Raw genomic sequence first — 13,994 nt, 5'->3', positions numbered from 1 at the left:
AAGACAAAGCAAAGAGATAAGGATGTTGGCCTAACAGCAGAGCAGAATGGGTTGGAGATAGCATAAGGGAGAGTTGCAAAAAATTATATTTCTTTCTCCTTTCCATAACGCCCTCCTGAAAGTTAAATTTAGTTGCAACTATGGTTCCTTCTTTTTTTTAATGATTGAACAGGGTCATTAAAATCCTAAGTCTTTGAACGTTGTGTTTGGGGGTCTTACAAGAACTGCAAGAATATTTTAACTTTAGATAACCATGCCTCCACAATGTGAAAATCAATACTTATATAAAACACTAGAATTTACTACCATCTTTTGCATTACATTTTTCTTCTGCTAACCAATTTGGTCTCAACTCATCATGCTCGTTCTAAGGTGATAGAAAAGTGATACAATGTCACACCTCCCCCATCCCACTGCTCCCCCATCTTGCCTTACCAACTGAACAAAACTAATTAATATCAGCATGGGTTCCATTGTAGCAAAATACTTGCTTTATGGTATGGACAATTGGCAATCCAGGATGGATGGATGGATGGATCTAAATTCACTACCAGTTCAGCTTGGCTATTCCCTAGTGTCATTCTATCAAAAGTAACAAGCCCAGGCTTTGAATGCCTCAGATAGGGAGAGGAAGGTTGAAACAAAGCAGAAAGACAGGAAGGAAAATGCATGAAATCACAGAGTCGGATGCAACTGCGTTCAGTCCTAAAGTTTGGTATTTTCTTTATTATTTTGAAGATGGGAAATATTTGCAAGTCAAGCAGAGGTAGTGGAAGAGGGAGAACAAGGAGGCTCTGACAGACAACCAAGGAGTTACATAGTTTGAACCTCATTTGCAGATGTTTGATGTTCACTCTTTCTCCACACTCAGGAATCAGGTCTAGTATCAGTTGTGTTAACACCTTCTTTTTGACTCTTGGTCCATTTCAATTCTTGACAGTGCAAGTGTCATCAATATTTTATCCTCCTATTTGTGCAGACTTCATCAACCCATAGTTTTCTATGTAGAAGGTAAGTAATTACACAAAGACCCGTTTGTTGTCTTGATCAGACAATTTTTACTTTGTGTCTTTGGCAATTATTCTTTTTAAGCAGTAATAATGAAATCACGTATCTGACAAATTGAAAAAAAAGTGTTTACTGCTAATAAAGCAAAGTAACAAGAAAAAGAAATACCATTTGCATGAGCTCAAACTACTTGATTAAGATAAAAGAAAAGATCATGTTTGGGCTCAGGAAATAAGTACTGATTGTTGTTGTGATCTGAGAAAAAGTTTTTTGTGTCATATTGTCAGACAGAACACATGACAAAGTGCTTGAGAGTGGTATAACAGCTTGAATTTCACACACTCAAAATGAGATTCAGCCCAAGAACAGGAAGCAAACTGGGGACACAGGTTGGTTTCAAATGGAAAGCTAAGGGACGAGAGAGGGATGAGGGGAAAGCGGGCAGGGGAGGAAACAGTGGAGGTTTCTGAACACGGACAGAGTGCCTCTGAGCTGGTCGGTACATGCAGGTGAAATCCCTGTGTGCTGTTGGCTGCTACACTACATTACCTCTAGCTTTCACTTTGAGCTAGGGACTTGGGGAATAGAAGGGAGCCTGAAAAACAGGGGAAAGAGACCCTTACTATAGATCGTCGACCTTGTTTTATATGGAATTTTGGAAACCATTCCAGTTGATTGAGCTTTCTTTGCAAAATGACACTTAAGGTCCACTTTGATAACATCGGAAAAGCAATAATATCAGATTGTGAGAATGTGCTCTAAGCAGGTAGGCAGTATTATCACCCTCAGTGGAGATATAGCGTTTTATTAAAGTCTTTGTGGTGTTCTTTATTGTAAAAGGCAGATGTACAGTAACAAAGGAGAACATCGGAAAACCAAACTTTACAATCAACATTGTGGATGGTGAGGGTCACACAGAGCATTTAAAAGTTTTAAACATGTTGCAAAAGCCACTTAGTTGAACAGGGAATAGCATCGCAACATTAATACAGTCATCCATATTAGATGAAGATGAAGGGGCCTGGGACTGCACAGTATGTCTTTGCATCAGAGACTTGGGGGAGTGGTTGAGTGAGGTGACAGTGCTTGGGGAAAAAGCTGTTGAGGTGATGGGTGATCATGGCGTTAATGGACCGGTACTGTCTCCCAGAGGAATGTTTCTCAAACAGATGGTTGCCTGGGTGGGCAAGGTCGGTGGCAGTTTTACCCGTCTTTTTATCCGCTATGTGTCCTGTAGCTCCTTGATGGAAAGCAGCTGACAGTCAATGAGCCGCTCAGCAGAGGGGAGTACACGCTTAAGCCGTGTCCTTTGAACAGCAGGAAGCAGGAACTCAACCGAACTTTGACGGAAGAAATTACAGTAGGATGCTTGTGGTTTTTGTGTAAACTTGGACAAAGCTATGTCCACATTTGAGAGACTTTTTTTTGTTGGTCATAAAACAGTGTTACATTGGACATCTCACACATAATCACTAATTTTCACATTGACTCTAGGATCGCCTAACTTCTGCCATTTATTATAAATAATAATACAACTGTTTTGTACTTTGTGTTAAAATTTCTGCTTTTGATATTTTTTATCTCTTCATGACTGACCTTGAGAGTTCATTTTTTAGTTAAAAACTAACAATAAATCCTGTAATATTTGGACAAAGTAGACAAAGCATTTAACAATTTTATAGCCTACTATGTATGAGTCTGTTTCACATTATCTGAAACCAAGCTAAACATGTATGAAAATACCCTGATAAACATGGCTGACCCAAGTAATATACAAATACATTGTTTAGTTTTTAGTGCATTGAAATTGAGCTGGAGTGAGACAGTGTGTTTTTAAGCCTCTCACACAGGGGGCAAGGTAAATGCATTAGACACACAACCTGTACTGTAAGATAGTGTGGAGAAAGGATTGATAATGGCAAATAAAGCCAGACCGACCATCCAGTCAGTCAGCAAGACAAGTAGGCAAACAAAGGGGACAGACGACAGGCAACAGAGAGGCCTATGATAGAGCCACGGCTGATTTGTAGGCACGTGTTGGTAAGAACTAAAATTGGTATATAAAACAGCCCTGACATGCATAAAAATGAGCAACCAATTGCTATGCAATGGGTTTTCTACATTGTTTAAATTCTTCTTGCTCTGCTGACAAAAGCTATTTGATTCTGTGAATTTACATATCTTTCTTTCCATAGACATAAGTCAGACAGTGTGAAATGTTTATTTGGCTTGGCACCATTGATTATACATGTCAGTGGCAGTGCCAGGATGAATATGGCAATTTAAAAGCTTAAATCTGGTTAGACTGGTTAAGTATGGAGTGTGTACTGTGTGTGTTTGTCATGTGTTTGTCTGTGTGTGTGCAATACTACATCTTCCTACTCTGGTGTTTAATGATGAAGATGGGAAAAGGTTTATCATAAAAATAGAGCTGTGATAAACCAAAGCAGAGTGTTGAAAATACCAATTCCTGAACTTTGTTTCTACTTCCATACAGTAGATATATGACTCCAAACATATAGCATGATATAAGTCTTAATTCTTAATTTTGTAGTAACTTGTGGTTACTGTATGTGTCGAGATGGGCATTATTAGGAACACCGGAGATGATGATTGTGTTGGCTGTGATAATGTAGTTCACAGTAATTACTACTATTACTAAAAATAATCATTTTTACTAATTAATAGTAGTAATTAGATTTGAATTGCTTGCTAACACCATGCTTCAGGACAGATTAGAGCACTGCTGTTTGCCTATTAAAGATGCCATCTTGTCTCTGTTTGCCCATCTACCTTTCTTATCATCAGTGGGCACACAGAGACATGCAATATTGTCACAATTAGTAAACCATGATCCATGATTAGTATACGTAGATCCATGTACCGTGATGAAATCTGGCACTCACTCATTCCATGTTTTGGTAACACAGTAAGACATCCACATTTGCATGCATGCACATGTATGGCATTGGCCAGGCAGACAAACACACACAGAGTTCCAATTGAAAATGCACTTGTAAACAGATTGGTCGCCCAGCTGTTCTCCTTTGGAGTTCTTCTTTTGTTTAGGTGCATTGTGCGACTGTGCTGCTATATACTATATGTGTCAGGGAGGAAACAAAGTTACAAGCTTTTCACCACACACTAGTATGACTTTGCTGTCATTCTCCTCCTCTCCATGTCATATTGTTGTTGCTGAAAACCGACAACATTCCCTCTTGATTTCCTTACTGTGGGGAAAGGTGTTGTATGCGATATTCAAAACACAGAACTGTCCAAAATATCTCCCAAATATCTTCCCATATCTCCTTACTTAACCTTCATAACTCACAGCCTGCTTGATATTGTTAAAATCTGTGTGTGCGTGCGTGCGTGTGTGCAGGCACAGGATTGTGTTTGTCCTCCGCCCATCTTAATTTCTTTTTGAACCAATGCGGTTACATTGTGTCTCTCCTCATAATATGCTGTTGAACCTCCAAATTTTGGCATTGATGCAATCACACTAACGCCCCAACCCTCTGGCCCTTAACAAGTTTAATCAATCCAGTTAATTACTAAGTCATGACACTGGCAATGACGGCAGTGTCATCCGTTTTCCATATCAAATACATCATTAGATAGTTGCTTTACATAGCCACACACACACACGCACACGCACACGCACACGCACACACACACACACACACACACACACACACACACACACACACACACACACACACACACACACCCTCCAACATCATTAGTAGTGATCTCAACCAAAGTGCCTTAATTAGGATTACCTTGACCTGCAATGTAGCTCATTAAGTATAGAGGAGACAAGGTAGTAAAAGTACTGACACCAGTATTCTGGTACTGTTATCATTCAAAAATAACTCTTAATAGAGATAATTGTAGTGGTTTGGTGTCTTAATCGAATATTTTTGACATGGGCTATTCATTCTCTTGACATCTCAGTAGAAATATATCTTGGATTCAGCAAAATTTGTACTCTCTCCAATGTTTCCCATCAACAAGAGCCATTTCTCTGACTGAAGTTGAAGTAATAAAAGTGCACCACATACATTTTCAGTCTCATAATCAGGGTAAAAGATTTGGCATTTATAGGCTCACAATCAATAATCACAGAATTACACTTGACTGACCATCACATTTTTGTTAAAATAGTCCTTTTGGGTCCATCTGTGTAATTTGGCTTTAGTTGAGGGTAAAACTGATTATCATCAGTATAGAAGTAATGGTAATCTCTTATCTAATCGTTTTGGGTTTTTTTTCCACCTAAATGTGGAAGCCAAACATTACTGTAATATGCTGCATCATCTCAGCAGCTGAAACATGTTTTAAAATTGAATAACCTCTGCATACTTTCTATATGTATGTGGCTTTTCACTTTGTAAAATTTTCAATGGTCAATTTAATGTTGTAGGGTATAGGTTGAATATGGCGAATGCTTATTAAAAGCTATATTTTTTTCAAAAATAATACATCCACGGGCCCCTTAGAGGGGTGCAGAATCTAATTATTGCTTTTCCATAAAAAACATATTTAGTCGGAATTAAATAATTGAAGACATTTTGACGGGTTCGACAATGACTTCTGGTTTACATCATACCAGCCAGTGGCCGGCATTGGGACTTCCTTCTCCGCTGTTTTGCTAAACCTCCACCCGGCCGTGTGCATTTGTTTTCAACAAAATGCACTCAAATGTTTATGCCTCATCTTTGTATAATAGCTTGTATTCTGTGTATTTTACTACTTTTATGTTATGTGTAGGGACTACAGATGGAAATTAGCTGGGAGCTAAATCTGGTGCAACCATCTTTTCATTTTTTTCCTTTAAATGATTAATGTAATTGCACATTGTCCCTTATTAAACTAATAAACTAAACTAAACTCGATCAGTGGATCGATGGATTACCATATATACATGTTACAATGTGTGTATTTGTGCTTTATCTGTCATAAACAAGAGATTACAGTACGTGGCACGTTTGTGTCGCAGACTCGAGCTGTGACACCGGGTCAGAGGCTCTGATCATGCAGGTTTGGTTTTCAGCCACAGCGTTTCCATTAGGAACTTCATCTGTGAAGAGCGACAGTGCACATTTAAACAAAAATAAATACAAATAGATAAATACAAATGTTAAAAGAGAGATAGACACACACGCATGCGCACGCACACACACACACACACACACACACACACACACACACACTTACAAGCATACACAAACCAGGTCAGATCAGCTGTTTAATAATCTGATAGATGAAGGTACAAAACTAGTCATGGCTCTCTTTGTTTTAAAAGTAAAAGATCTGTATCTCAGACCTGAGGGAAGGAGACTGTTGTGGCTGTGCAGTGTGTGAGTGGTGTCTGAAGCTATCTGGAAACCTTTTTGTTTAGTCCTTCTGTTGTAAATGCTGAGAAGTGGTTCTTGTGCCAGTCCGATTATTTTACTGCTCATTGTTATGATTTTGTTTAGTGGATTGCGATGGATGTTGAACAATGAACCAAACCCGGCTGATAGAGTGATTCAATGAAACACTTGTACGTAAAAAGTAGCTAAAACTCAGAGCGGTGTCCCTAGCAACGGTTTGTTTAGTAAATAAGGAATCACTTCCAGTAAAGGCTCATAAATTAAAAGATGTATTGCCCCTCTTCAAACAGAGGGATGGCAATCAACTGCAGCATAGAGTATGGTTTAAAATCACCAGTGATCCCTTTTTATATTTGTACTAACTCTAAGTGAATAAGGTTTTTTTTTGTGAATTTTTGTCCCATCAAAGTCAAGCCTATAGTCACACCTTAATCTCTGTCTCTCTTTCATCAGATATCCGTGGTATTGAGGATTTCCTGGACCGAACCTCTCAGCAGGGAATGGACGTATCCCTTCAGAAGGTGGAATCTAATATCAACATGATGATCACAAGTCTGTTCAGAACAATGCGGGTGGAAGAGCTGCATCGATACAGGGACACACTACGCAGAGCCGTGCTCTTCATGAGTCCAGCCACTGCCAAGGCTTTTATAACTGAGGTAAGGAAAATGCATTAGGTTGTAAGTGCAAAACACCACTAACAGGCTTTCCTCACAGCCTATTAAATGTTAGCCTTGTGGATCTAAATGTTTGACACAGAACAGAAGCAGAAAACTGGAATCAATGAGGGATGGAATTTTTGGACAAACTTAATCTTACTGAATACATCAGCACTGCATCTTATCTACAGTACCAGAAGAAAAAAGTATGTCTACAATAATGCAGAAGTGATTAGGTAGACTGTTGACTTTGTCTTGCCTTTGTCAGGGTTTAGTTATGTCACAAATGAAAATGCACATAAGAACTCAGTTTACTCCAGAAACACTGTGGTGCACTAAAGTACACATCAGCACAATATTTTTGGATTTACTTAACAGTTGTATTTTTAGTTTTCAAATGTGTTTTGAAGGGATTATGTCTTGCATTGCTACACATATACTAATCACGTTAAGAGGCTCATGGATGTTTCTCCGACTCAACTTAGCTCTAACAATTAACAAGATCAGCTAAAAATATAACAACTACTCCTCTGAAGTCCACTGAAGTGTTATGCATCATGCCCTGAACGTGGCATTGCAGTCATACGAATTTACATTCGACTTTGTATACTATATGTAATTCATTCATTCATTCATAATATTTATGGTTTATTTGCTTAAAAATGTGTTTCAGCTGCTCCCCTTCCACAACCTCCCCAAACACCAACACCACCGTCTTTATCTTAGCAGAACACAATTAGGGGAGTTCCTTTTGCTCTTACACATAAATGATATGGAGGTCATGGCTGAAAGCCATAGGCTCCAGCATTAGTTATGAATTCATAATTTGAAGCGGTAGGATGGGGCTTAATCCCATGTGTCATGTTCTCATCTCAGTTTAATTAAAAGTGACCTCGGAAAGAGCAATCACAATCTAATTTGGTTGGGGGCGTAACAGGGATGGGGGGAGAGGGGAGTGAGAGATGGGGTGTATAATTGTGTGTCTGTGAGAGTGTTGGAGTCAGTATTTGAACATGTGTGTTTCCATGTTTTAGTGTTTGTGTAGTCTTAGCCTTTATAACTCATTGAGTGCCAACCAAGTAATTTCTCGTTTTTCGTTCCCATGCGTTGAGTGCCAAAAATGAGATTTCTCGTTTTTTGCTTTTTTTTAAATTATGAAACTAGACACTTTAACACACCTTATGTGTAAATTTGGGGACTCTACGACGAGCAGAACTGAAATAGATGACGATCAAAAACTCATGACAGCTCATGATCTGGAAGTTTTTATCATAACTCGGCTTTTGCAAACGGAGTTCTGCATGTGGATGCAGCGCAGCTGCTCCGCTGTCACTCGCGAGGCTCCAGCAGCTCGGAGCCGAAACAGGAAGCTCTCAGCCGACTGTCCCGCCCGGTCTTCATCTGGAGCAACACCGTGGTCTCTGGGCCAAAGCAGGCCGCCGGCACCGACCCGTACCACAGAAGGACCGCGACCACTGGTGGGGCCGGTGTTCCCGACCTGCTGTGGCCGAGAGACCATCACATTCCGCGGCGAGAGGCTGTGCCACAGCACGGTGCGTCTGTGTTATTGTTGTTTAGTGACCCCCGATGGTGGTTTTGTGAATAGAACAACAATTGTTGTATATATTTATCTTACACGAGCCCTTTGATTCAGAAATGCGAGTGTCAGAAGAGCGACAGGCACAAACAGCGCACCTTTCATAAAAGACGCTGTATCTCCTTTTCTAGAAAAAAAGCAGGGATTTTGGTGAAACCCAGCCATGTTTAGCTTGAGTTTTCTCAGGAACGGAGGCACGTAGAAACAAACGGTTTGTGGCCATTTGAAGCATAAAGTTTCACCTTTCAAATGAGCCACAGTATGTGTTGGTGAGAATAATATAGAATACACTGTGGCTCTACAAAAATGGTCTAAATTGCCGGTACACTTGACTAAAACTTTGGAAAGGAGCGTGGCACTCAATGAGTTAATATAGCATGGAAACGCATTGTAATGAGCACACCAAACTGGCCAGAGGACTGTGACAAGGTGTCTGAAGGATTCACACCTTTGGATCACACTAAGGAAATCTTTAAGCATGCTTTAAGTGATTTTAGACCACGAAAGTGCAGAAAGATGCACAACAATGACCATTTTCTTGCAGTTTTGTGGAGGTGTTGAACCTTATGTGAGCACACAAACTGTTTAAATATGTTATTGGATTTAAACACTGTTAATATTGCATCTCTTTTATATAAATGAGCCTGTGCTTTTGCATAATCTAATGGATGTTTACAATTTTTTTCTTCTTTTTTTTCCTAATTCAATGATGGAGTTCCCAGCAGCTAATGGCAAAATGAAAATAAAGTGTATCATATGCTATAATAGCTGTAATTTACAAAGGTTAGATCATCAATTTCCCTGAACACATGATTTACCTCACTGATTTCCAAACAAAACAGTGAAAAGAGCTCAAAATTTTCAGAAATTGATGATTGAATACATCATTATTGTAAGTCATTCAGTTGTTTTATGAGATCTGATCTACAATAGATGTGGAAAATTGCTTTAGCTGTTACACAATATAAAAGTGCCGGCCTCCATTTTAGTGTATGAGTAGAACCCAAGTAGTTTCTCTCTCTCTCTCTCTCCTTTGGGAAGGCTGACAAAGAAGTCATTTAATCTAATTTAGTCAGACATCAAGTGGAGAGGGGGTTTCTGAGATGAGGTGTCGGGAGATTGTAAAGATTGGTGGATAAGATTGATGATTGTAGAACTCTCTAGCTCTTTCTGGTAAGATGGTGAGGAGGGGTTTGGGAGAGAAAGACAGATGCAAGGACTGAAAGTGAGACATGCAGGTAGAGAGACATGTGGAGACAGAAGGAGAGAGATTGCTGGGACCTTGTTTGTTTTTTTCTCCATCAGAGTTATTTGTGAGGTCATTTGTCACAGAAGGCACCGCCCATCCAGATGCATTAAGTCCCGACGTTAGACGTGAACTGAAAGCTGTTCCATAATTTCAAGACTAGGCAGGAAGGCAAGGAATGAGACAGGGAGGTGAGGCCAAGAAAATGATTAGAGGATGGAATACAATTAGGAAAGTGCAATTAAATAAGTGTTTGAATCTCACCCTCCCTAACCCTAACGTTTTGTGCTCAAACCTTATCAACTGCCCCTGCTATTCAAACTGGCTGTGGTGAGGAGTTGTTAATAATGGGGAAAAAAGGAAGTCAAGGATGAATAAAACAAGGGATAATAATAATCATAATATAATATAATCTACAGATGAACAAACCATGACGTCAGATAGATAAGAGATAGTTGTTATTATGAACCCGTTGGCTCATCTTTTCCTTTTTGTGCCTTTATTGTCAGTATGTATATCCTTGCTTTCCTGTGATTTGTGGGGTTTATGTCTCTGTTGTCATGTTGGCAAAGCTGGAAATATAGTTCAACATCTATTGGATTCTCGGCACTACGTCTTCCACCATGCACATCCATGCGTTTCAGCACACATGCACATGGACATATTCTCAGAATGAACACACTCATTTAATTTTCTGCATTATTTAACATTTTCTTGCTTGTCTTTTTTCAATAGTACATGTGGGTGAATGTTACCAGTCGCTGCCGATGAGGCTCCTTGCTGGTACATACGGTACATCTGCCTATTCCACCCACTTCATGTCCACAGAGGAGCAATGTGGGTTTCTTGCCCTGGGACCCTTGTCTTCTTCAAAGTATTACTTGTCAGGCGTTACGAATGCATTCCTCATCTTTCTCAGCTTGTGAAGGACCAGTAATATAATAGTTAACATTTTTGTTTCCTCATGGTTAAGATATACTAAGTGTGTATGAATGTGATACTGACTCACCTACACATGAAGTGACAAAAATAGTGACAATGTGCAGTATAATTATATAATCATCTGGTATTAAGTCATACATATTCATATTCTAACCATGAATTATGCATATAACTTACACATGTTGACTTGCTGTAATGGCAGGTTCAATGTTAACCAGTGTTATGTGTAGTTTAACAAGCTTAAGCTGAGAATAACATGACTTTTTACATAGCCTTTTCATGCTCTTTATTTGGAAAAAACAGCACTATTGACTTCTAGAGAACCTTGCGTCATTAGATAAGACACTTTGTACTGTCCATCTGTTTTTCAGTTCTTTTTTACATTTTTGTGGCAGAAGAAGTATAAAGTAAGGGGAATGGATATTATATGAATACAAGCATTAGTATCTGCAAATTAGACAATGTTACCCAGAGTCAAAATTTACTCAGGCGGAATTAGTCTTCTGTCTCACTTTTCCTGTCACACAAATATACACATACACTTCATATTAGATATGCAAAGAAGTGGAAAATATGAATTTTGCCATTTGATCTCAAAGCGTTAAAATTTTAAACCGTTGCCATTTTGGGACTATTTTCTGACATTTCTTACTTGAAGGACCATCAAAGGGTTTGGAGATTATTCCAGAGATGACAGATGTCGCAAATGAAACATGAAGGAAAATATTCTGTATAAGACATGTTGAATAATGTATTCCCCGAATATGGCTGTATCCACTGCAAAAGTTTTTGCCTAAGTAAAGCCAACTATCATCTCTGTCCCATGTCTTTTAGCAGGAAAAGAACCAGAAAATACTCTATAGTGCTGGCACTGAATTATGATCAGAAGCAGTCCAAGATTATGTAACGTTTATTGCCCCAACATGAAACACAAGTGTGTGTGTCAGCAGCACATGAGCAGACTGACTGACTGCATATTGACTACATATATTATACAAAATATGAATATTCCAGCATGGAAACATCAATATATCTTGGATTTCTGGCTGTGTCATTACCTTGACCCAGAATTTTGATTAATTGTAAGACCAATCTGGGGCAGGTTTCTTCTTGATATGTATCTGTGATCATACCTCCGGGTCTGTTTAATTATTTTGCTGACAGTTCCCCAAACTCTGACAGACATGAGCTATAAAAGCCCTATGATCTATGCTGCTCCCTTCCCATGTCTGGAATAGCCCGAAGAAAACGGATTTGGAACAGAGGGAACTTAGAAGTTATTTTATGTGGTGGGTGGAATTTTGTTGTTAGTCGGGGTGGGTGGCTCAGCTGGGAGCTGTGTTTTGAAAAAGTTGTTGAGCTGTTGTCATAATTTCTCTTCTCTTTATTTCTCTCTTTCAATGTGTCCGTTTCTCTACTGTATGTTGTTTTCACTATTGTCAACGTCTTTTTTTTGTTGTTCTGGTTGTTTCTTTCATTTTAAACAGTAGCACACAATCCCTTAAGACTTAAGATGCACAATACAATAATCATCAAATTAGAGTCTGAGAAAGTCTGCCGCAGACTTTAGAAAATTCTGCCAAACCTGTCTACATCAACTTCACAGGACTTTTCTTAAAGAGTTTCAACATTGTAACAGAATGTCTGCAGAATGTGAGCAGGCTGATGTTCAAAGATTTGCTCTATGCCTGTTCAAAACTAAAAAAGAAACACATATTTAATGCAAGAATTACAAGTTAGGTTCAATACAGAAGATGAATATGAAGGCAACAACCATTGCTTGGATACATACAAAGGCAAACACCAAGATTCATATCGAGGCAGATAATTGCAAATAGTAATTCATCCAACATTATTTGACAGGGTCAGAATGGCATTTGTATCTTTACACAATTTAAAGGTGTTTGAGGTGTCATTCTGACATCACCCCAACAAACAGCACATAAAAGCTCCATTGAGCAGTTGTACTCTTCCTGTACATGAGTGATGACAGTCTTGTAAAATAATCTATCAAGGAGCATCACAGTTGGTGCAGTAAATTTAAAAAAAAGTGAGTTATCAGAAGATTGCATAAATTGTTATTCAAAGAAACAGAGACAGGAATTGAAATGAGAGAGACAGAATATTGGCCGGCTGAAAGGGAGGCACTGGTGGGAATTTGGGAGGAGGAGTTTGGTAGAGGATTTTGTTTTGATTGCACATTTCAAATGGGCACTCCACTAGCAACTCATTCATTGTCAGCTCTGCTATATTCTGCTGAAGTGCGCTGCCAGAGGGCACAATTTCATCTATTTTGACTCAGTGAAAGCAACACAGATGAAGCTTAGAAATAGAGAATTGGGCATTTTAAATAAAAAGCCACCACAACAAATTTTGTCTAACCTCAAATACCTTTACCTTTTTTTTCAGTCAGTCAGTCTTGTAGTGTGAGCATAAACATGGACTGTATGGATCTCTCTTTATTAGAAAAGATAGCCATCAATATATGGTAAATAGTTATTTATAGTAAAAAAAAAAAAAATGTGCTCACTTATGAGTGAAACCCGTTTTGTGCAGAGCATTATTTTGGGTTATGGAAGGTTTCATACACAATTGATCACCTTTTAAAATACATTTGAATTCATTCTCTGCAATCATCCCTGAGGGGTCGAGATTAGCAGGCTTCCACTGTTAATGGAGCCTAAAATCAGATGTTGTGATTCTTCCCTGCTCCGCTGCCATTGATGAATATGTATTTTCTCATCAACATCCTGTGTATGAATTTTCCACAGTTTATAATGAATTAGCTGTGATTCAGTGTGGTCCCAGGGGCCTTTAAATACATGCTTGTAAGAAACAATGTGAGCTGTTAGAATCAAAAAGGGATTTCTGTAGGATATTATATTAATTATATCATATCATATCATATATTTAGGGCTGTGAAATTATATTTAAAAAAATTAACTTGATTACTCACGAGACTGCTCTATGATTATTCGCAATTAATCACAATTAAAATACAAAATATGATAGATAATAATATATTACTTGTATTTTCTTTTATTCTTTCTTATATAGTATTGAAGGATGCATGTACCCACAGTTAATACATTAGAATTTAAAGGGATAGTCCAGCTTTTGTGAAGTGGAGTTGTGTGAGGTACAAATGGCCAATAAGTATACTA

At 38.6% G+C, this 13,994-nt stretch overlaps 1 protein-coding gene across 4 annotated transcripts in view; it reads left to right on the top strand.

The window, feature by feature from the left end:
* grid2 (glutamate receptor, ionotropic, delta 2) overlaps positions 1-13,994 on the top strand; it is a 506,792-nt gene that overhangs the window by 304,886 nt on the left and 187,912 nt on the right. For all 4 annotated transcript variants that reach the window (XR_015036585.1, XR_015036586.1, XM_085786556.1 and 1 more), the window contains exon 4: positions 6,840-7,045. Coding sequence is in view for 2 of the 4 variants with exons in the window: in XM_085786556.1 (XP_085642682.1) it covers positions 6,840-7,045 (206 nt within the window). In the remaining 2 variants the exon portion in view is untranslated. The remainder of the gene's footprint in view (positions 1-6,839; positions 7,046-13,994) is intronic.

This window comes from Trachurus japonicus, chromosome 9 (genome assembly GCF_045865225.1).
Source record: "Trachurus japonicus isolate A0001 chromosome 9, Traja_1.0".
Taxonomy (NCBI): Eukaryota; Metazoa; Chordata; class Actinopteri; order Carangiformes; family Carangidae; genus Trachurus; species Trachurus japonicus.
The sequence above is the reverse complement of the archived record's forward strand: the minus strand, read 5'-3'. Positions and strand labels throughout refer to the sequence as shown.